Below are 22,707 nucleotides of genomic sequence, written 5' to 3' on the forward strand. Positions count from 1 at the left end.
AAGTTTTTCGGTTAGGCACAAATGCTTAAGGTATGATGCGCAGAGGATTCAAGAGTCCATACCATACACAAAGAGTATTGGGTACAGAAGAATGTAATAAATGTGACCCTCTGCTGAAAGGCAGGCTATTTTAACTCCAGCATAATGTTCTGCAGCATTTATAGAGATTCTAGAGGGAGCAAGCATCTGCCTTGAGTCCAGCATAGCTGAGGAGTTCATGTTAATCTGCATTCAGCTTGTAGATGTACTGAAAGATTCTTAGGTGAATAGACTGGCTAGGACCTTTTGGGAATGAGATATGACACAAATAGGGGCATCACATTCCTGAATTACAACTTTCATAAGACAATGCTTGTCTACTGAGAGATGCATTTTAGCATCTAAAAAACTTTTGTGGATTTTTTTTTTCCCCTCAACTGCACTAACATGGAATAAGCCATTCTGTGAAATTAGTTGTTTGCAAAATCCTTCCCTAGACTGGAAGAAAACATGCTAAAATAATAGCATAAAACATACATGGTTGGGTACCACAAATACAAAGTGGCTCTTATAGTATGGACACATCACACCAGTGTCTCACCTGCTTTTCAGTTTTTTTATCTCATCATTTTCACTTTCTTCATGCTCATCATGACTTTCTTTTGGTGTCTCTTCATCTTCTTCCTTCAGCTCCTGAAGTTCTTTGGTTTTCTTTAAGCCTTCCTGATAGCTTTAACACAAAAAAATTTTCTTAGTCTAGCCTGCTACATAAACATGGTCCTATGTAAAGAAAAATTAGCTTTACATTTTGTCACGTACAATAAAACACAGTGTTGCTGCAGCACTCAAACAAGAGAAAAGATGAGCTAAAGACTACGAATATGCCACAGAGCCACACTTCCTTAATAGACGATTATCTTAGTTCTATTAGTAAATCTTGCAAAAGCAACAGAGGATTATCTTAGTTCTATTAGCAAATCTTATTTTGCAAAAGAAAAAAGGTTATAGTCCTTAGCAGAGCACTATAGTAGAGTCTATAGTAAAGGTGTTAGTGAGCATTTCTGCTTATTGTTATTTTAATCGTTTTGACCACCTACTCGTTTTTGTTGTTGTTGTTGTTGTTTGTTTTGTTTTTGAGAATAGATAGAAATCAATGCAAAATATAGATGACTTTGGATCTGCAGAATGGGATCTGAACTTTTGTCTCCCTACACATAGTACTAAGTTTTTTGCTTAACATTTGGAAACAATAGATGCCAAAGTTGTTAATTGCCCCAAAACATGCTGTGTAAAGCAATTTGTCACACAAACAATATGACTTTACTGCAAAAGTTGATGTCTTCTCTTTGCTCATTTCCATGTACACCTTCCAGAAAAAGCATTTTAGAAAGTTGTTTTGGATTGTCCTATTATGAAGCTGAGTACTATCAACATATGAACACCCATCTAACTCAGAATCTCTAACTGTTCTCCCCCAGACTGGCTAACATAAATAATGGATGAAAGTGAACAGCCACAATGCAGATACAAGTGATGCTCACTCACATTGCTTCCCATACTGCTTCAATTGTGACCATCTTCTTGGAGCTTATATCAATTATGTTGCTTATTTAGCATTTAGAATCACACTATAAAAAATATATCTGGTAGCACGTTTAAAATTTAGTTCACGTAAAATATTCCCACCCTTTGTTATATGCTTCCTCTTCTATCTTGGCTTTAGTTTCAGGATTGATCTCATCCAACCCACTCTGTGTTAGTGCAGAAGTTGAGGTTTCACAATCAGGCTCTCCATTAGTCTTTCCACTGCCAAGACAAAAGAAACAGAAAAAGCAAAAACACCACTGATGAAATGTATTGTATTTGGAGTATACTACTGCATAGGAACAATTCAGTTTGTGTGATTCCTGATTCTGTAATGATCAATCCATAAGGATCTCTGAAGAAAAACTGAAGAAAAGTCTGACATTTGATAACTACTTTTCTTTTTTAATTGAACCAGTAAGAAATATTAATACTTTTTCTTTTCCTTCAGGATTTCTGTACAGCTTCAAAAGATGATCCGAATCTGGCAGAGTTCTGTTGAACTGTAACAACCACTGGCAATGCTTTTTGCCATAGTTCATAACTTTTGTTTTCCCGCTTGTTGCATATTTTCATTTTTCGTAAAGTACAGAGATAAAACAAAGACATAAGATATTTTTTTTTCCTTTCTCAGCACTAATCTAAACTATGTGAAAGTCAGTATCCTGTACTGACTTGTGATCTGAATTCTTTTAAACTTTTAATTTGCACAATATTTAAAGCATCCTATCAAACTTTAATTCAAATCAGCATTTCAGATATTGTATTGTGATACTGTAAACAGTCTAAACCACCAAAGTAATAGTATTAATAATTAAAAAGCATCACTGATTTGTTACTAAGTAAGTTTTACTTCTGAAACATCAGCAAGCAGCTTCCTTAGAATGTGCAACATTTCTTGAAAGAGCTAAGTATTTGGAAAGGTGCCTGACAATTTTATTTATGCTTTCTGCACAGGCTAGAGATAAGAATAAAGTGTACACACACAAGGGTTTGCAAATGCAAAAAGACTTGTATCCATAATGGTAATAGTTTACAAAGATCTTGTACAACAGATTGGATATGCTTTCTGTTCTCATCCCAGTATCATGTTTTCATATCATCCACCTTTGTGGATCTTGTTGCAATTTATAGGTTCTAGAAAAATATAGACGTTGAGGTACTGGCTTGTCTAACAGCCTGAAAAAAAAAAAGAAAACCAACCCACAAATGTTTCGTGTCTCTATTCTATACTAAAATTTCAATCCTATTGCTTTAATTTAGCTGAATGTTTATGTTTACATGTATACTAAGAAATAATTACTACTCAATTTAGTCATTGTTTTGACTTCTATAAAATTCTGATGATCTAGCATTATGATAAGTTATACTTCTTAATTTCATTTTTTTTTATTCATGTAAATTTTAAAACCTACATGACACTGGATATCATAGTATTTCAAAATACAATTCTTACCAGCTGGCCATATGTTGAGAAGGCAAGAGCAGAAGAACTTAAATTATGCTGACAGTAAAATTTAAGAACATGCATACCCAGGGCTGTTCATGGCCAACTTTAGGTACAGCATTAATTAATTCCAGGAAATATAAAAAAAATCCACATGTATTATATGTAATACTCTTAGTTTTGCTGAGTTCTAAAGGTAGGCCCTACTCAAATGTATAATCTCCTGCTGCATCTTTTACTTGATGAATTGCAATGACTGTTGGATCATAGCAGACTAGATTTAGTTCTGCTTCTAAATTCTTTGTACATAAAAAAAAACCAACATATGATGATATAGTATAAAATAGTTACCACACCTTGGAATCAACTTGAGTCAATAGTGTGCCACTGATTTCCATACCTTATGCCTTTGTATAATTTCTGTCAGGAAAGATTGAAATTATACGAGTAACAGTTTCATTTCATACTAAGATTCAATAGGTAATGAAATGACATAGAGAAAACTCACTTCTCTAGAAGTGCTGGCAGAACAGGAGTAGATGTTATATTGCTCCTTCCATTGCCTGGTGATTCAGACTGTAAGTTGAAAATGAGCAATAAATGCTACATCCATGAATCAATTTTAAATGAGTCTTCAGTAAAATGACAAAGTCAATGTGCTATTAGGTTTTCTTCCCATACCTACCAGCAAGGTATTTTTAATACAGAGCTCACAAATTACTCCCTCTACCCACAATAAACACAATAAATACTGGATCTGAACACTATAACAATTTTTCTGTGGCATTCCCTTCTACAATGTTTTTTTTTTTCCTCCAAGAAAGTATCAAGTCTCTTTCTTTGTTATATATTGATCACTAAACACTAAACAGTAAAATAGTCCCTTACACAACAGAAATTACCTTTGTCCATCCCATTCATTAGGACGTAGTCAAATTTAACCAATTAAAGGTTTTACATTTTTTAGTAACTATGGCTTGGCCCTGTGCAAAAGTGTTTTAAACAAAGCCTTGTACCTTTCAACTGTAGGTTTTACTTACTAGGGATGGCATTGAAGGTATAGGTGAAGCTGTTGGTGACTGACCAGGAATGTTCAAGGAGTTAAATTTAGGAACAACTGCAACACTGACTCGCCTCCGAGGCATATTCTAGGACAAAGAACATTATTTTTTTTTCTGTCATACAACAAAATAGGCCAAAGAAAAATTCTGAAAGTTAAGAGGTATGTCAGGTATGTATGTTAATGTCAGCAAGAAGACATTTAAGAGAGTTAGCAGCAAAATTATGGTAAACTGCTGTTAGGGCTGTGAACATCCCCCAAACTTACTATCTACTAGTGCTTCTATCTTCCTAGTACTATCTGGCATGGCAAGTGCTTAGTGAGAATCAAACTTCTGTACAGGGAAGCTTCGCATTTTTTTACTCCACTCTGAAAGCCCAATAACATAAGTGACACAGGAGGCATATTCTAAACTGTCAGTTCTCATGAAAGGCTATTATCTTTGGTTAAACCAGATACGTACTGATATGGGGAAAAATACCAGAAGACCGGAAAATAATGAAGTTACATATGATACTCTTCTCTTGCTATGTACCTGTTATGATATACTGTACTCACCGGGATATAGTGCTTTTTTTAGTTTTTATTTTTAATAAAACTACACATTATTACAGAAACAATAACATCCGTTCCCTCCACAAAGGAAGAAAGCTTTCTCCCCCCACTCTTGAGTTGTTAGATATTTATCTAGCATCATGTGACATTGCTTACATTTCCCAAAGACCATGGAAATCCTTCATATGATAAACATATGCTAGCTTTATACATTATATTATAGCTCAAGTGTAGATCATATAAGTCTGTCACTCGGTAAGAAGCCAAATAATTTATCTATGTTATACAAGTAGTGAGATCTATGCATCCCACTGAGTAAAAAAGCAAACAAACAAACAAAAAAGCACAAGCACATATAGCATCTAACAGCATCATCTTACTGCATATCCAAACATTTCTAAGATTCTGCTTTAGGTAACTTGACAAAAAATAAGTTCAACAGGTTTACCGAATATATACATAGGATCACCTACTCTACGATCCTGGATCTAGACAGGACCAATTTTACCTATTCATTAATGACAGAGATACACCTAATGTACTCCTAACAAAAGGGAAAATTCTTCCTGCTCAGCACTCAGAAGTGATAGGAATAAATTAAATATAAAGAAGTACAACCCAAATAAAAATATGAAAAGAAATACTAGACTCAGTAATGCCTCTGACCAAGTTTCATAATGGCCAAACCAGGACTTAGGTCTCTCAAATAACTGGTTATTTTAGGAGGTTTTAAATAAACTTGGACTCCAGCAACAGGAAGTTTCAGAGAAATAAAATCATGGTCTTGTTAATGTTATTAATCAGTCAAGTTAAAACAATCTGAAATAAGCTCCCGTCTCTCAATGCTTTGTCAAGACAAACAAGATATTCTGATGGCAACTGAAAAACAAGCCACACTTAAAAAATTATTATTGACATCCATCTTCTGAACACGATATCATACTTAAGATAATGAAAATGGTATGTTCCTGGAATCCCTCAAATAGAAAGGTTTGATCCAGTGTACTGCTTCTTCACTGAAGAACTAGAGCAATGCAAGGGACCTAAGCCACCTTCTGCAGCACCGGTATGTGGCCTGGAATATGACTCTTCCTAAATAAATATGTCCCTTTATGATTCAAAGTAGGCATTATTGGTATTCCATAGAGTCATCCTTAATTGGACATGCAAAATTACGAAGCATTTACACTAGACTACATGAATATTGAGAACTAACCATTACTATATTTTGAACACAGACTATAAGATTGAATGTATGTAGACAAAGAAACTTCACTACATAAAATGTTCACTTAATTTTCTTTGTATTGCAGAAATACCTTTCCAACAGTAAGAGACATGGATCTAGATGAACGAGGTACTCCATCTTCTGCATAAAAACAGAAAAGAATAGTCTTAGAATATATGAGTAATAATATCAATAGAGCCCTCACTTGCATTTCAAACTCAGACATACTATATTTAGTCAATATCTGTAGTGACTGCATATTTATCTGTCACACAGTTCTGGCCTCAATTTCACCTGTAGAAGATATAACAACTTAAAACAAACAGAAACAAACAAACAAACTCAACTCCACAACACATACAAAACAACCATTACTATCCTTACTTATTAGATAAAAGCCTACTATTTTCCTCCTTATGTAAGTTTTTCCAAAAGAAAATATTCATATTTGAGGTTCTGGCAAGCTAGGCAAGATAAAGTAGAAAAAAAAAAAAAAAGTATTTTGCAGTAATAAAATTTTGCTATTAACTGTCATTTCAGAGGTAGCTGTATTAAAACTGTGTAAGCTTTGCACATTGCACATTTACACTTACATTAGAGGCCAATAAAAATTTTATTGGATCTCATCAGAATTTGATAAGTGACAGTGATTTTTAAATTACCGTACTGTAGCATTAAATATTGCTTATATGACATATTTTAGCTGATATATCTATAATTTTCTAAGTCTACTTCTGTAGAAGAGGTTTCATGATACATCACTTATTAATTGCGCTATATATCTCTCTGTACACAGGCAATACAAACTTTGTTGTTGTTGTTTTTTTTACCAGATGCACCATAGCTTCTGCTAGAATTCTGATTGGCAAGTTTCTTAAACTCCATTAGCTCAGCATGATCCTTTTCATATGTTCTTTTTAGATTTTCCACATACTGCATCATTACCTCTGTTGCCTTTGACATACGCTTCTCCTAAGGAATAAAGGAGAGGATTACTCAAGTTACCTCTACACTTCTCAAACTTATCATTTGCCTCTATGTGCATGACCCCTGTCAGGACTAGACCTGGAATAATTGTACATAAGAATACTGATATCTCAAAAGACTACAAATTCCTAAGTTTATTAGAACACAAACACAAAGGCATTAATATATATCCAGAGAAAATCATCAATTATTTTGTCAAATATTTATATACTACCTGTGTGCCTATATGATCAGTTATGTGGTATACATGCCCTTGCTTTCAAACCTTTGAAGGTCTCACTGGCATCAGCTTAGTTACTTCATTTGGCAGAGGTAACAGTTTTGAGCCTAGGAGGGTATTGCTGTGTTGTCACTTATACCTGCTATACAACTAACACAGCTTTTCATAGTTGTCTGACTTCAGCTATTGCCGAGGACAGGTTATTGAACTAGCTGAGCTTTTTGACCCACAGAAGTTTTCTTTTTTATGCTGCACTGATGTAAAATGTTTCTTGTACTGCAGCTATAATTCTGAATAATATGTATGCTCCTATTGTGCATATTATATAGTTTCATGGGTAATCTTCTGTTTGAATTCTATTTCCAGACTGAAAAGGTATCTTCTCTGACACTATAATAAATGTCTTTAATCACCCAAAATGACATATAAAATTCAAAGGGCTCAGAAAACCTTCAGCTATGTCTGGGAAAAAAAAGAGAGTAAACACATACAGCGATGATACATTTGTTAGATGCCAGGATGCTCTTACCTGGCGAACAGCTCCAACCATTTCAGCACGACTAGATAGCCTAGCAGCTAAACGCCGCAGAACAGCAATATCCTCCAATAGCTTCTGGTAAGCTTCTCTGTGTTCATAGTGATGCCATAAATGAGCTGAAGACTGAAATGAAAATACATAAGCCTTGCTGTGATGTCTTGCCACTCTTAGGTCAGGTGAGCTGGCCTGAGTCACAGAATCAGTGTAAGACATGTCCAGGCAGAACTATGCACAGATGAGTTCTTAGACAAAGAGGAACACCATCTCTACCACCAGAGACAAACTAGCCAGTGCTGCTGCAGTCTCAAAAGGGGGCTTTGCTGTATATTGCAGGCACACCTTTCAAGAGGTTAAAAATGGCTGAGCACACTTGTGATATTTCTCGTTTCGAAATCAGTTACGAATCATGACTATCTACTTATGAACTTTACAAATACCAAGCTTATTTTAAGTACTACTTAAAAGCGATTCCTGAAACTTGCAACATTTTGTTTGCTGGGCACACGGTGTTAAGAAGGCCATTTATGTTCTTTCAGATCCAAGACACTTTAACCGTATTGAAAATAAACCAGATGTTGGAGTCTCAAGAAATCGAGAAGTAAGAGAGTAATAGAAACCAATATGACCTGTAATTCAAATGGCAATTGCAATTTCTTAACCATTTTTCATCTGTCAGTACACACATTTATGTACTTGATTAATACTATCACTCTGATAGCTCAAATTTAATAGTGAAAAGCACCGAAGCATATGGGATTAGTCACCAAAAGCAAGAGTGAATTTAGATGTTTTATTAACCAAAGCATTAGTGAACATCTCTTGATTGAATTTGAATTGAATTGATTCAATTTTCTACTTGCAGAAAAGACTGATAGAAGAAGTACTGATAAAATTTAGTTCAGACTTACAGACAGACTTAGTGTTGTTTTTTTTTGTGTTTGTTTTTTTAACCAGAGTCAGTTGAGAAATCTCATTTGTAGTGCAAACCTTTGGTGTAGGAACACAGCTAAGAGAATGATAAATTTGGTGCAACAAGAAGTACAATGACAAAAATTTCTTAAATTTCCTTATGACTGAAGCCAGCGTGTTAACAAATTGCAGCCTAAATTTGACTGTAAGACCCAGGAAGGCATAAGAAAATGTATGCATGAGGAAAACATGCAGAGATTTCAGATTTTCAACTGGTTCTTGGCAAGTGTAAATTGCTTATTTCCTTGAGCAAATCTGAAATTCATGTGAATCAATCCACTTTCTCTTGAAGCTGGGTTTTTGAATAAAACATCAGTTATTACAAGTTTGATAAAAAAAATCCTAAATACTGGTCAAACTCATTAAAACATTTAACATGTGCCTGTCCTACAGAAATGAAGATAACTTCACACTTGGATAGAAGCAAATCTAATATGGTACACCTTACACAGGAGTTGCCACATCATTTAATTGTTGGTTAGATTATTCCATTGTAAAGAAAAAAACTTTTATATGAAAATGGTAGTTGCCACTTTGTTATAAAGTACCTTAAAAAGCTTGTAAAAGCCAGACTGCAGCTTGTGAACTTAATAAACCAGAGAAACCAACCTCACAGGAGAGGTGCTCCATTCCTTTGATCATTTCAGATGGCCACCAAGATGATCAAGGGACTGGAGCACCTCTCCCATGAGGACAGACAGTGAGTTGGGACTGTCCAGCCTGGAGAAGAGGAGGCTTAGGGGTATCTTCTCAATGTGTATAAATACGTAAAGGGAGGGTGCAAAAACAACAGAGCCAGGTTGTTCCCAGTGGTGCCCAGTGCCTGGACAAGAGGCAATGGGCACAAACTGGAACACAAGAGGTTCTGTCTAAACATCAGGAAGCACTCCTTTACTATGCAGGTAATGGAGCACTGGAACAGTTTGCCCAGAGAGGGTGTAGAGTCTCCCTCCTTAGAGATCTTCAAAAGTTGCCTGGACAAGGTCAGGGGACAAAAGCAACCTACTGTGGGTGTCCCTACTCAGGCACAGGTCTTGGACAAGATGACCTCCAAAGGTCCCTTGCAACCTCAACCATTCTGTAATTCTGTGGAAGCTAATTACATCTGCCCTGTGCTGGTAACATGGTCCTTGTTACCTATTTAGGGATTCTTTAACATGTTGAATGTAACAAATGGTTGTTACATAAATATAACAACTAGTTGTTTGCAGTTGAAAGAACACTTATACATTACTTGAAAAAAATTGTAGGTGTACAAAATATTATAATTAATAAACCCCTAAGATTTTACAAGTTGTTTCCGTTTGCTCTTTAAACACGGAAAAAAGGGAACATCCATGAAATATTCCAAAGTGCTTTTTTTTTCCTTTTTTTTTTTTTTTTTTCCTTCCAGTAACAATTGATCCGTACATGCAGATTTGGAATTCCAGGTGATACAAACTTTGTTTAACTGCATCCTTTCTCACCTGATGTTCTTGATAAAGTAAATGGGAAAAAAATTTATATTCTCCTAACTATTTCTCAAAGCTATAGCAACACTTCCTTGTAAGGTGCTATTTCAGTTAGAAGCATGCTATCTATCCACCTCCTCCATTTTTGCACAGAACTGTGCGCAGCACATAAGTTAACATATCTCAGAGATATATGTGTCATTTCAGTTACAAAAAAAAAAAGAATAAATATAACCTGTTCCTAAGATTGCACGTATTCTTTATGTAATCCTCACTCTTTTCTTTCCTATACCACCTTCCATTACCTGCAGTTAAGAAGATCTTTCAAGTCATAAACCTCTGGACTCAGGCTTCAGATCATTTCAGTATCTCACCTAATGAGACACCTGAAGGTTACTGCTGAAGAAGGTGGTCTTTCTCAAGAGAGCAGGAATCAGAGCTCAAATTGCAGTTCTGCATTCTATTAGCTTTGTCACAGGCTTCTTCCAATAACTGAATCTCAAATTTATAGAATTTGAAGCAGGGCAGGGCAACATCCTCTATACACTTTCAGCAACAGTGGCCCACCCTGGCAGAAAATGCGCTCTCAACTGTAGAGAATTACATAATGAGCTCAAGCAGCACAGAATGAAGTTTTGTGGCTGAATGTACAGTGAGTATAAGCAAGCACAGTCACACATTTCAAATGTGTGCGCACTTGAATGTGTCCTAGAGTTCAGAGAAGTATTTATTGTTGTTTTCTTACCGTAATGGCTGCCTTAAAGTTTTCCAGTTCCTTCTCAGCATTCTCTTCAGTAAGATTTCTCTCTCTCTCTGCTTGATTAATTCTAGATTCCAAGGTATAACTATCATTTCTAAAGGCCAAGGAAAGCTGTACAAATACATTCTGTTTGGATTTAAAAAAAAAAGGCATTTTTAAATAAGTGCCACTGTACTGTAATTTCCAGTAACAACTTATAAATAAGACACACATTTAACAAGCTTCAGTACTTAAATAAATATTGAAATAGAAAACTGAAAATATTTTAAAAAACAGATTTTAAAAAAAAATCACTCCTCTTTATTTCCTCTAAAATGTTTTCACGAATGCTTCTCTGGAAGTTCAGTATAGCAGAGAGACAACGACGGAAGTAGCCTACCAGAAGTATCAGAATCACAATGAATCTGTTTTCTAGCTGGACTTCCTCCAAGGGTCCACAAGGTTTTTAAACAGATAGTCTGTGCAGAGGAAATCCAGGGATGAGCTCACCATTATCATTGTTTTACCTAAGGGATAAACATCTACCACCGAAGGCAAAAGATGCTAACATCAAAAGTGCTAACATTTTTATTCTCTCAAACCATGCTTTTACAGATTGTTTCTTTCTTTACCAGATGCATTTATTGCTTACGATTAATACGTTGTGAAGAATGAGTCACCAATAGCTCCATTTGATTTCAGCTATGGAAATAAATAATTATTCTTCACTGGTACATTAAAAAAAAAAAAGGCAGCAAAATACCAAAAAACAAAGCCACCCAGATAATGGGCAACCTATAAACAATTTCTTGGCTAGAACTGACAAAGTAAAAAATATGTCAACTAACTGCAAAATACAATTGAAAATCATACCTGAGCTCCTATTGGCCAATGGAAAAAAAAAAAAGCAATTAACTAATGTGGTTTCTGGTCTCAATTTCAATTTTTTCCTAGCTTTATCATATCTATAATATTATTTTAAAAAGTAGAAACAACATTATTATAAGATCCTTATTACATATAAATTTATTACAATAATTTACAAAACACGTATATGCTATTAGAAAGAATGCACAAACACTTTTACTTAAGTCTTTTAACTGTTTATGTTGCCTGGGGCAATTGCCCATATCACATAAAAATGTTGTTTGAATTGAGCTCCATTTTTTTTTCCTGAAAAATATTTTTGGCAAAATATCTGATTACCTGATTCTAATAACCACCCTTAGACTTACAGTAGCCACTTAAAATTGAGGCACATGAAATTAAAGACAAATTTAAATCAGGAGCATAACCAAGATTTTAACTAATTTAACTACAGAATAAACATATATTAAGGGATAAAATTCACTCTGCATCACTGAAAGCTGTTAAATGAATCTTTAATCAAGAGTTACAGCTTGTGTTATTCAGAAGCTTAGACAAGAACATACAGCAATGGTACACTTGGTGCCTAAACCTACCATTTTAAGAACACACTTACCTCAACTTCTTTTTCAGTAAGCGGAGGGGAGCTATAAATGAAAACAAAGAAATTAAGATTTTATTAGGTTTGTCTCTTAAAACACAATTATTGAAATATTGAATTGAAAATAACAGAAGCCCTTGCCTTAAATATTTTATGGTTTCTTTTTGTCAAATCACCATTTAATTAATTAAATTTTTCTTTTAAGGGCTAAAGTCCCCCCCCCCCCCCCCCTTTTTTTTTTTTTTTTTTTTTTTAGCAACAGCACAGTATCACTTAAGTATTGGTAGAAATATACCAAAGTTTCTGGCAAGTGCAAACATTTATGTGTATCTGCACTATGTTGTGACAAATTCCAAGTACAAGAGCAAGACAGAAATTACCCTTTTGGAGTTGCAGGTGATCTAATACACTAGACTTGGGGTTATTAACTTCACCTATTTTCCTTCTTTTAACAGCTGAAACCTCATGATGATGATCACACAAAATCACAGATGGGTAGAATTCAAAACCCAGCTCCCTGTATACAGTACCAACTTGCTTTAGCTGTTTTGTTAGAAGTTTGCAAACTTACCTAATTATTGTTAGCTGACAATGAATGACATTGAGAAAACAGGTGCTTGAGTTTTATCATTTTTCTACCCAAAGAATGATTACTAACTGTACAAAAATTAGAGAAAGTTACCAAAAAGTGGTTTCATAGTAGACCATAAAAGAAATGAGATAGAGAACAGTATACTACAAGATCTCACTTTAAGGTAGTCATCCCATGTGTTTGAATTTACAGGTTTTTATTCCCTGCAGTTCTTCCCATAGTGCAGAGAGCTATTCAATTTTATGCAAGTGAAGAAAAAACATCTGCAAGGAATGAAAGGAGTTGTATACATAAATCCTAGTGGATGCCAGTGACAGAAGTTGAGATTGACATATCTATCATGCACTGTACAGTTTCAGATATTAGTTGTCATATTGGCTGCAACATTAAACCCTAACGTAGAAGTCAATATATATGGCATCAATAAGCAGTTGATTTTTCTTGGTGGATAAAATATATTGATACTTAAAGTAGTGACTAGAAGATGGGAGGCCAATATGCCCTGTGTATTGGAAAACCATTTTGTGCCTAAAACAGTAGTATTCGTATCACTTCTTGTTATTCTAAAAGGAAGTCTACTAGAAGGAGTAGTCCTTCTAGAAAGAAGTTCAAGAGTATTGTTTTGATGTCTAATATGCCTTTTTTTTTTGTTACAGTTCTATTTCTCTCAAAGAAAAGGCTTATGCAGAAATTTGGAAGAATCTGAACTTTATTCTAATATAAAACAAAAGAAAATATGCTCAGTTTCTAAAGTAGTGCAAAATATGCAAGGCACGTGGTGATAAATGCTTTACTTGAGCTTTCATCCCTATGTTATTCCCTATGGGCTAGAGCAAAATACTATTTTCAAATTATGTCCTTTTTTTAAATAATGTTAATAATTTTAAACAAACCTCTCCCCAAAAAAGGAAAATTCTACTTAAATTCTGTCAATAAAATGTTCAACTTGGATGGTAGCAAACTCAGATCAGAGATTTGTATTTCTAGAAGTTTGGACAAACACATCGCGAGTATTGTCTCTTCTAACTCCACCTCAGAAGAGGTATGGACCAGAGGATTCCCTTGTTTTATTTACACTGCATTAGGCAGCAATAGCTCTAGTTTCAAATGATCTCTTACATGGTTCTACACTGTCCACGTGTTACAGATGTGTAAACTATTTCAGATTACATAAAGATAGAACAGTTCAGCTGGAAGGGACCTTCAAAGATCACCAAGTCCAACTGCCTTACCACTTCAGAGCTAACCAAAAGTTAAAGCATAAAGTCTCACTAATACCAATGATATCACAGCTCTGGGAAAGGTCCAAAGCCTCCAGTTCATCCCACTTGTTCCTCATATTGCATGCACTGGTGTACAAACATTTCAGATGTGCTCCTGAACTTGCAGCACTCCTTGGAGCAGCACAGATGCTCCCATTAGCCTTGCCACCCTCGGACAGTGAAGTACCATCCCTTGGTTTAACCTCAGTGTTCCTAATGGTATCTCCCTCCCACATTGATCCTAGTTTAAAGCCCTCTCAATCAGTTTCACTAGGTTACAGGTCATGAAATGTTTTCCTCATCGAAACAGGTGGGTCCTGTCAGGCCCCAGCAGACCTCTCCTCTCAAAGATTAAGAGGGAAAGGAACCCTTGAGCCATGACAGATGTGCAAGTAGGCAGTTATGAGCAGGTTGCTCAACACCTCAATGTCAGGGAATTTGCAAGTGAATTCTTCAACTAAGCAGGCAAAATGACAAACTTAATCTCACTGAAAAATCATCACTTGCAGAAAAACTGCTGAATTCTCTCATGTCCAAATTTTACCATATGAAAACGTTATCTGGCCTCAAGAGATACTAACCCTTTCAGCATGATTTTATATCTGTAACAGCAATCCTGGAAACCAGGATTGGACAGACTGGTAACAAATCTGTATAAAAATTTATTTGTAGTATGCAAGTTAAGTTTCAGACTTTTTAAGTAGAACTTAGAAACTCATTTTTAAGTTTGTCAGCTACTGAAAGTTGGTGCACTCCCCAAACTATTCAGAAAATCTGTCACACATTTTAAGATGCAACACTTTCTCTACATATATGGATCCCCCCTGAATGGAACTTAATAAAGGGAGTTCACTGAAAACCATTAGTATGCCTTTCCCAAATCATGTCTTGCTACTTCTGAAGAGCTTTTACCTTCCTGGAAGAGATTTGTGCACACGTAGTTTTCGCAGCAATACATCAGGAATGCTGGGCATGACATCAGAGCTATTCTTTGTCTCTTCCTCTTCAGTGGGAGAGGGGAGAGGTGAAGGGCCTAAAGACATTTGCAGATAAAAATCTTTTTAACGTTATTTGAGAAGGTATGCATTAAAAATGAAGTCGTCATCTCACAGTCTAATAGGACCTAACCTAAGTAGAGCCTTTTAAAAGTCAATGAGGATTTCATCCCACCTCTGCTGGGAACAAAAGTGGGGTAACAAGAAGAGGTTCTCCACCCCTTAATGCATAACGTTACTTCCTTTATTGACTGAGGATGCATCATTCACTCCTCCTGTCTTCCCTTTGAACAGAGGCAACAGGAGTAACCATTACAACTGTCACTCTTTATCTAGATAGAACGAAGTAATTTGTGCTCTGACAGTCTCTAATGCACTGAAAAATAACTATTGCATTTTTTTCTACAATTCAGACTGCATCCAAATTCATTACTGGAACATCTAACCTAGCATTTTTGCATGTGTGTTTTAGCAGTACAGTTAAATCATTTCTGAAAATTTTAGCTTAAATTTCATAGAGTACTGTCATTTTATAAGGCTTTCAGTGTCACCTGCCAATAATATTTCTAGTATAATACACTATACTACAGATTTTATGCACCACTTATGATGAATCTACAGCATGTACTTGTTCACACTGTATTTTCTTTGAAACAGGACAAAAAGGTAGCGATTGTGTTCTCTACTTGTGTTACTTTCATAAGGACCAAGATATGTCTCAAATTATCTTTTTTTAAAGTTCATTTTACTTAACTTTTATTTTCATTTTATTTAATTTCATACATAGTATTTACCTTATCCTCCCCTCTTGCCATAATTTATGGAAGGACTCTCCTGTAGGAAAGTCAGGATCCCCAGTTTGATCAGAGACCTGGGAAGATACCTTTGCCCAGGCTTTCTGTTCATTTAGCGTAACAGACAGATTCTTAGATGTTCATAACTGTGTGAAAAATCTCAGATTTTTTGAATGTGGAGGACATTATCATGAAAAGCAGAAAAGAACAGTAGGTTCTTCCTATTTCCAGCTATGTTTAAGTTCTGTGCATTTCTTCTATATTCAGAAGTCTAATTATTTTCGAGAACCATTGTGTATGTCCTCATAGAAACACAGCCTACCACCACAAGGTCCCCTGCCTAACATAGCTCACTTATCTAGACTTCTGTAGATGCACAGTTGTGTTTACTAAGATGATCACAATAACTTGGCATTAATAACAAAACATGATGGAGCCAGTATATTTGATTCATAATAGTAATAATGAAGCAGCTGGCTACTTGCTATTGTTCAAGCAAATTTACAGCTCCACTTAAAAAGAAAAGGTGGCTTCTATGACAATGTAAGGAAGTAAGTCTCCCTAACAAACAAGCTAAGGATTTGACCCCTCACTTGCCTTCCCCATTGAGGACAAGGGTTTGACCTTTAATGTGCTATCATTTATATGAGTAGTAGACTTTAGAAGTAGACGTAAAATGTTCATGATACTCAAGAGTTCTTGGTTGAAAAGCTGAATAAAATAATGCTTAGTTTTTCATGTTTTCCTCTCAGAAGGTTCAGATTTGCCCAAATTATTTAACAGACCGGTAAAACGGCAACTATTTTACAATTTCAAACAAGGCCCACTAAATAATTTCTGGGAAATGTACTAGCAGAGCGACAGGAATAATACTACCACATATGAAAAATCCAAAGATACAAACTCTAAACACAGGTAGAGGACAAGAAGCGTGTTTTCATCTTGTCTCACTCAAACGGAAGATGAGACTGTTTTCAGAGGTAACATGAAGTGTAATATCTCAGCCATCTCCCTGTGTAACAGAAGCTTTGAGGTCTTGTGAAACAGTCCCAGAGCATACAAACCATCACACCTCTCACATTGCATCCTTCCATTCCTGCTCCCCATGCATGAACCATACAGAGCAAAGGGCATGTTATTGGCTGTTGGATCAGAAGATGCATTCCTCTTTTTCCCAAGCCTAATCAACAGCCAAATCAAAAAACATCACTAGTTTTACCGGTCTCTCAATCACCATTTACTACCCTCTTCCATGACTGCTTCAGTACATCTAGTATTGTAATTGAAAAAGTAAGAAATGTTTTATTTTTCTGTATCAGTTAATTATATTAAAAAAAAATCAGTGTGTAAAAAAGACACACTCCTTCACACTTTTGTGGTACTGCACCTTTTTCCTGTTCAGCTGCTTCACTAAGTTCAGGAAGTTTAAGTCCAACTAAATTTTGATTTCTCAGCAAAATATGCTCCTGTTAAGAAAAACAGTAACATTTACAAGTAACTTAACTAGAAATCTCAATATAAATATACCTGACAAATGAACACTAAATATAACATTCACTTTAGTTAATAAACATAATGGAGATATTTACATGAAGTTATAGTTATTACAATATCAGTATCACATATTTCAAATTTCATACATGCATTACTTAGCAAAAATCCTGGTCATGTGAATAGAGATTTGCAACATGGGCCCCTTACCCAAGTACAAAAAGGGAATTTTAGTAAATGAATGTGAAAAAAACATAGTAGCAAGCTAGTATTCCAGAAAGGAGAAAGTACAGAAAATTAGGATTTACTCACACCAAAGTAGGATTTACTCACACCAAAGCTGGGTGTGCTAGTAGATGCAAGTTAATACTTCACTGTTACTGTACCACCATTCCCTACAGGTAGGGAAGAATACAGTCCTCAGGATTACACATCATTATCTTTTCTCCTTCTATCATCTCCTCATTTCCTACTTTCATATTCTCAAATATATTTTAAATTTGTAAACACCTGCTTTTGTTTATAAGTAAACAACTCCAACTAGTCAGAGCTCAAATCCTGCATAACTAGAATTACATGCCACGTTGTATTAATTTTCTGATTCTGTTTATAGCCGTTTAACAGCTATGAAAACACTCAGTCATATGGCTCAGGTGCCTCTATATGAACATTTCCAGTACATATATAGTAAGAATGTGTTCTACATAAACAAGAAAAGATGAATAACCAAGCTGTCATTCCCAAGCACTACAGTGGAAAGGAAGTAACCAAAGTGCGAAATTTGAGGTCCTCAGATCTGTCAGCCCTGTACTTGTCTTAAAGTATTAACTAGCGGAGGTTGAAAAAAATATTCTTATTATGATGTTAAGGGAAGGAACTACTACTTCTCCCCCTTTTAAAGGTCCTATACACATTAGTTGCTGCATCACTCCATGCTATTTCTCCTTTTTTATACAGTAGTTAATTCTTAGGGTTTAATTATTTCAGACAAAGTTCTTTTTGACAAACATTTAAGACAATTATTTAGCAACAGATTAATTTACAGATTTCAGAGTCCAATACTGTCCTTCAAGAGGCTGACAGATTTGCACCATGTTAGAACTCGAAACTCTAAGTCTGCTTATCTGCTCTCAGGGGCACTCAGTTCAAAAACTCTGGGCACATTTTCTGAGGATGTTCAATAAGCAAAAATGCATGCTAAAAACACTTCCTGTCCTCTGAGATCTTGTAAATGTAACAATATTGCAAAGGCCTGTAATCTTGAATGACAGGACAACTACCCTTAGAAGGGACAATACCAAGAGGTAAACAGGACACAAAACCACTCAGCTGAACAAAGCAAAAATGATTTTTAAATCCAAAGAAAACTTACAAATAGTACAAGACAGAAGATCTTGTAAGCCCTTACATAAAAGTATAACAACTATCTCAACTTCAAATTAAAGCTTTCTGTTTATACATAGGTCTCAACCCTTTCACACAGAAATCAGCCAGTTAGTATTTTGTCTCTCTGGTTCTGAAGAAAATTCTGAAGGAACAGAAAAAGCATAGTACAGGGAAGTAAAGGAAGTGAAAGAGCGTAAGTGACCCTTTTAAAGAGAATATTGTTATATCCTCAGGAAGGAAAGATTCTTCAGATCTACAAAACTCTTTAGAAACCAAAATAGATCATTTTACTCCAAAGTATGTTTTACAAATGACATGGCTGTTAATCAACTGCTTCCTGTTTATAGTTCATGTAAACTGTGCAAAAATGAATTATTGTGTTTTATACTCACCTTTCTGTCACAATGAAAGCAATTAGTGTTTCCTCGACACCAGTATTACAATTTGTTTTTCCTGAAGACAAAACCCCCTATGTGCAAGAGCACATGCATAAGGAGGAGACAACAGCGCAGTTGAAGCGTATTTGACAAGAACTAGGAAATAGTAATTCCATGGTATTTAGCTACAGGTTACAATTTACTAAAGTTGGAAAGGAAAAATGATACAATATTGTATTTATTTTGCTGAAATTGTTTGCCTTTATATTAACATACATTTCTTGCAACAATAAAAATGCTAGCAAGTTGAAAGTTTACTAAGACGCAAAAATAACTTTAAAACAGGATACAACTGATAACTAGGACTCACCTCTCTGAGCTTTGTCAATTTCTGCATTCGAACAGGCTGAACTTGGATTTGGAGGTCTTTGAATGCTTTAAATTGATTGCTGGATTTATTACCACCAAAGCTTTTTTCTTCCTCAGATGGTAGTTTTAAAGGTGTTTTATCTTTTTGTCCAGGCTCCAAGCTATCCCACGATACAGCTCGTAGTAGAGGAGGACGCAGCCCACATAGTTTAAATTCTGGTTTACAAGAAACTTTATGGTCCCTCATTTCTGGAACAGGAATTTTTAGTTTGGGGTCTGTATTTCCTATTCCTGGTAAATAGGTTCTTAAAGGAGCATCATTTTCTTTTGCTTTCTTGAGGAATGATTTTGCAAGTTCATTTTCACAAACATTCATGCAAGTGTTAAGAGACATTCTGCCACCATCACTGCCTGAAGGGGAGCATTTGGGCAAAGTATCTATATGTTTACGCGGATCAAAGTTTTCTTTTTGTTCTGACAGTTTTTCTTTGGAGTTTTCAAAACCAGCAGAACGTGGAACCAACCTTCCCTGAGAAATCTTCCTTTGATCATTTGGCCTTCGATCCGTTAATCCTTTAGCAGCATTCTGAAAGTAGAGACACATATAAAACAGAGAAACAAGAGTGGATTTCTCTTTTCCCCTGCTCTGATGATGGATTTTCCTCGTATAGAGTCATTTTCATTGATGTTTGCCTTTAAACATGTGCTTTTGACAATGGAAATAATTTTTGAAGGGCACTTGAAAGAACACTGATTTTGTACAACACCATATCAAACACTTACCTCTGCAGTTTGCCTCTCATCTTCTTTCACAGTTCTGTTATTCTAGCAAAAAGAGGGAAGAAAGTTGTGTATGTCTTACAAAATTTTCTTTGACATCTATGCTGCGTTATATACAAATATTAATAGATGAACTTTAAATATTTTTTACATCATTATATTTATTTATGAAGTAATTTTAGGGATTGGTTTTTCCCATAGATTAAGATCATATATATGTTTCCATTTTCTATACTTCACAGTTCTCTGTGATCCTTCAGCAGTCATTACATCATGGATTTTGGTCTTCAGAATTAACATTTATTAGTTTCTCAGTTTTCAGGAAAACATGCTAATAATTGTATTTTAGTATTGAAAATAGCATTGAAAACTTCCTATTTTCCTCAGGGACGAACAGAACAGTGTAATATAATATAGTCCTTTAATAATCAGGTTACTGTGCAGAATATTCAGCTCTTTCTTACCGGCCCTGGTGATACTGACTCGACGCTAGTAGTTTCGCGTGCATCAGATCCTAGGAAGACGTGTGTGATTAAGGTGTATCCTGATGGTTTTGCTCAAAAGTTTTAATACCACAACATTAGCAAACACATATACACACACACTTACATCTAAGATGAAAACTTCAATGCATAAAATATTATTTAAAAGGGAAAAATTAAATCTGAAACACAAAAAGTGAAAGAACACTAGAACTTCTCAAACATCTGTTATTGAAAAGAGTAAAAAGGAACCTGTAGCCAAGCAGCACCACAGGAGCAAAATATAACAAAAACACATAAGTAAATATTTACTTATACATCATCATATATCAAGATTTACTTATATATCATAGGTATTAAAGAGCTTTGTAATATTCAGGAGATGCTTGAATGTATAGATTCTGACTTCTCCAGAGATACTAAGAAAATTTGTTTTATTTTATTTTATTTTTTAATAACTTAAGGTTTGAACCTGCATAGATCATTTTACCTGATGGAACAGGAAGAGTGAGAGAGTTGCTCCGAGATGCTACTGGTGAAACTTTCGGACTAAGTGTAGGGGAAACTGCTTCATTAAAACAAGAGACACAAATAAAAAAGTAATTTTATTCTCTAGGCTTGTGGTTTCTGATTTTTTTTTAATTCATGCAAGATTAAAACGTTAATCTCATAGTTATCGAACAGTCATGTGTTTGTCCCAAGTATGACGAGTTACTTTAATTGCCAAATTGTTTTTGCCAATTATGAACTTAGAGTAGGTTTTATCTCATATACGTAGCACAAACTAATAAATTTTGTTGATACCCAGAATTATCATTCCCCTCAGTTTTATGAGATTGTAAGCATTGCAGAGGAGTGGGCACAAGAGAAGAACTCAAGGAATTTAGAAAAAAAGAGAAATTTAATTTAAAAAGATTTAAAGTTTTCTTTTCCCTATAGAAAGTGTCAAGCTGATTTTAAGACAGAATTCTGTTTTGAAATGGTATTTCAAAGCTAAATGAAAGTCCTATTTCACAATAAAAATGACATTTTTGTCCTAGCTTTCAAACACTTCCTATGAGGGAAAAATAATTTCAAATGACATTCTAGAACAAAATATTTTATTCTATCATTTTTAAAGGAAGATCTGGTCCAGTTAGCTTAGTTTACAACTATATTTAGAATAAAAGTCTGTGTAATTATGTCTGGGTGGTATGTTTTTCCACAATATTCATATCTTGCCATTAAGGTTTAATTTTAAGTACAATAGGATCTCTAGGCAGTAAATCTTGACAAGAAAATTTGTGACTTTTTAAAGATTCCAATTGAAATAGCTCCTGCTTTCCTATTACAGTGTCTGCAGTGTGTCATTCAGACACCTACAAACATTGTCTTCTACTGTTACATTTGAATATAGATTGGTCATTTCTGCTTCATACTGAATTGTGAAGAGAGACAGAGGGATTCTAACCTTCAAATTAACAAAGTGTATGCCTACAGTAGCAATATATGGGTTACAGTAGATATTTATTTATGCCTTTGCAGATCTTTGAAGTACAATGTGAAATCTTATCTTCAGAATCTGCACGTACCTGTGGGTGATTCAGGGAGGCTACTTCTTGATTTTCTGCCTCTGCGCATTAGAAACCTCTCGCTCACTTTCTTTGCTTCTTCTAGTAATTCAAGGTTCTTCTTTTTGTCTTCCTCTGATATTCTGACATCTGGCAGCTGATCATTTACCAAATCAATCACGTGACCACTGTTGTCTGGGTTGAAAACATCAGAATTAGAGCTGTATTTCATGTATCCAGATAGGTTGCTGCACTTCAGAGTAACCAGCACAAAACATCTGTAAGTTGAACTTTGAGCTTGCATTAATTAAAAATTTCTGACTGTTCATTTTATAATGCTGTTATATTCACAATTTTAGAGCAAGTCATCAAAACCACAGATTACCCACTGAGATTAAGTCAAA

At 35.1% G+C, this 22,707-nt stretch overlaps 1 protein-coding gene across 17 annotated transcripts in view; it reads right to left on the bottom strand.

Annotated features, from left to right (window-relative positions):
• IRAG1 (inositol 1,4,5-triphosphate receptor associated 1) overlaps nt 1-22,707 on the bottom strand; it is a 108,897-nt gene that overhangs the window by 4,075 nt on the left and 82,115 nt on the right. For all 17 annotated transcript variants that reach the window (XM_040559302.1, XM_040559313.1, XM_040559308.1 and 14 more), the window contains 16 exons: nt 22,325-22,498; nt 21,244-21,321; nt 20,736-20,785; nt 20,275-20,316; nt 19,493-20,077; nt 17,256-17,334; nt 14,992-15,112; nt 12,241-12,271; nt 10,764-10,904; nt 7,590-7,721; nt 6,684-6,825; nt 5,945-5,994; nt 4,051-4,158; nt 3,519-3,586; nt 1,666-1,785; nt 581-709 (listed from right to left, as the gene is read on the bottom strand). In XM_040559302.1, the coding sequence (XP_040415236.1) occupies nt 581-709; nt 1,666-1,785; nt 3,519-3,586; nt 4,051-4,158; nt 5,945-5,994; nt 6,684-6,825; nt 7,590-7,721; nt 10,764-10,904; nt 12,241-12,271; nt 14,992-15,112; nt 17,256-17,334; nt 19,493-20,077; nt 20,275-20,316; nt 20,736-20,785; nt 21,244-21,321; nt 22,325-22,498 (2,050 nt within the window). The remainder of the gene's footprint in view (nt 1-580; nt 710-1,665; nt 1,786-3,518; nt 3,587-4,050; nt 4,159-5,944; nt 5,995-6,683; nt 6,826-7,589; nt 7,722-10,763; nt 10,905-12,240; nt 12,272-14,991; nt 15,113-17,255; nt 17,335-19,492; nt 20,078-20,274; nt 20,317-20,735; nt 20,786-21,243; nt 21,322-22,324; nt 22,499-22,707) is intronic.

This window comes from Cygnus olor, chromosome 5 (assembly GCF_009769625.2).
Source record: "Cygnus olor isolate bCygOlo1 chromosome 5, bCygOlo1.pri.v2, whole genome shotgun sequence".
Taxonomy (NCBI): domain Eukaryota; kingdom Metazoa; phylum Chordata; class Aves; order Anseriformes; family Anatidae; genus Cygnus; species Cygnus olor.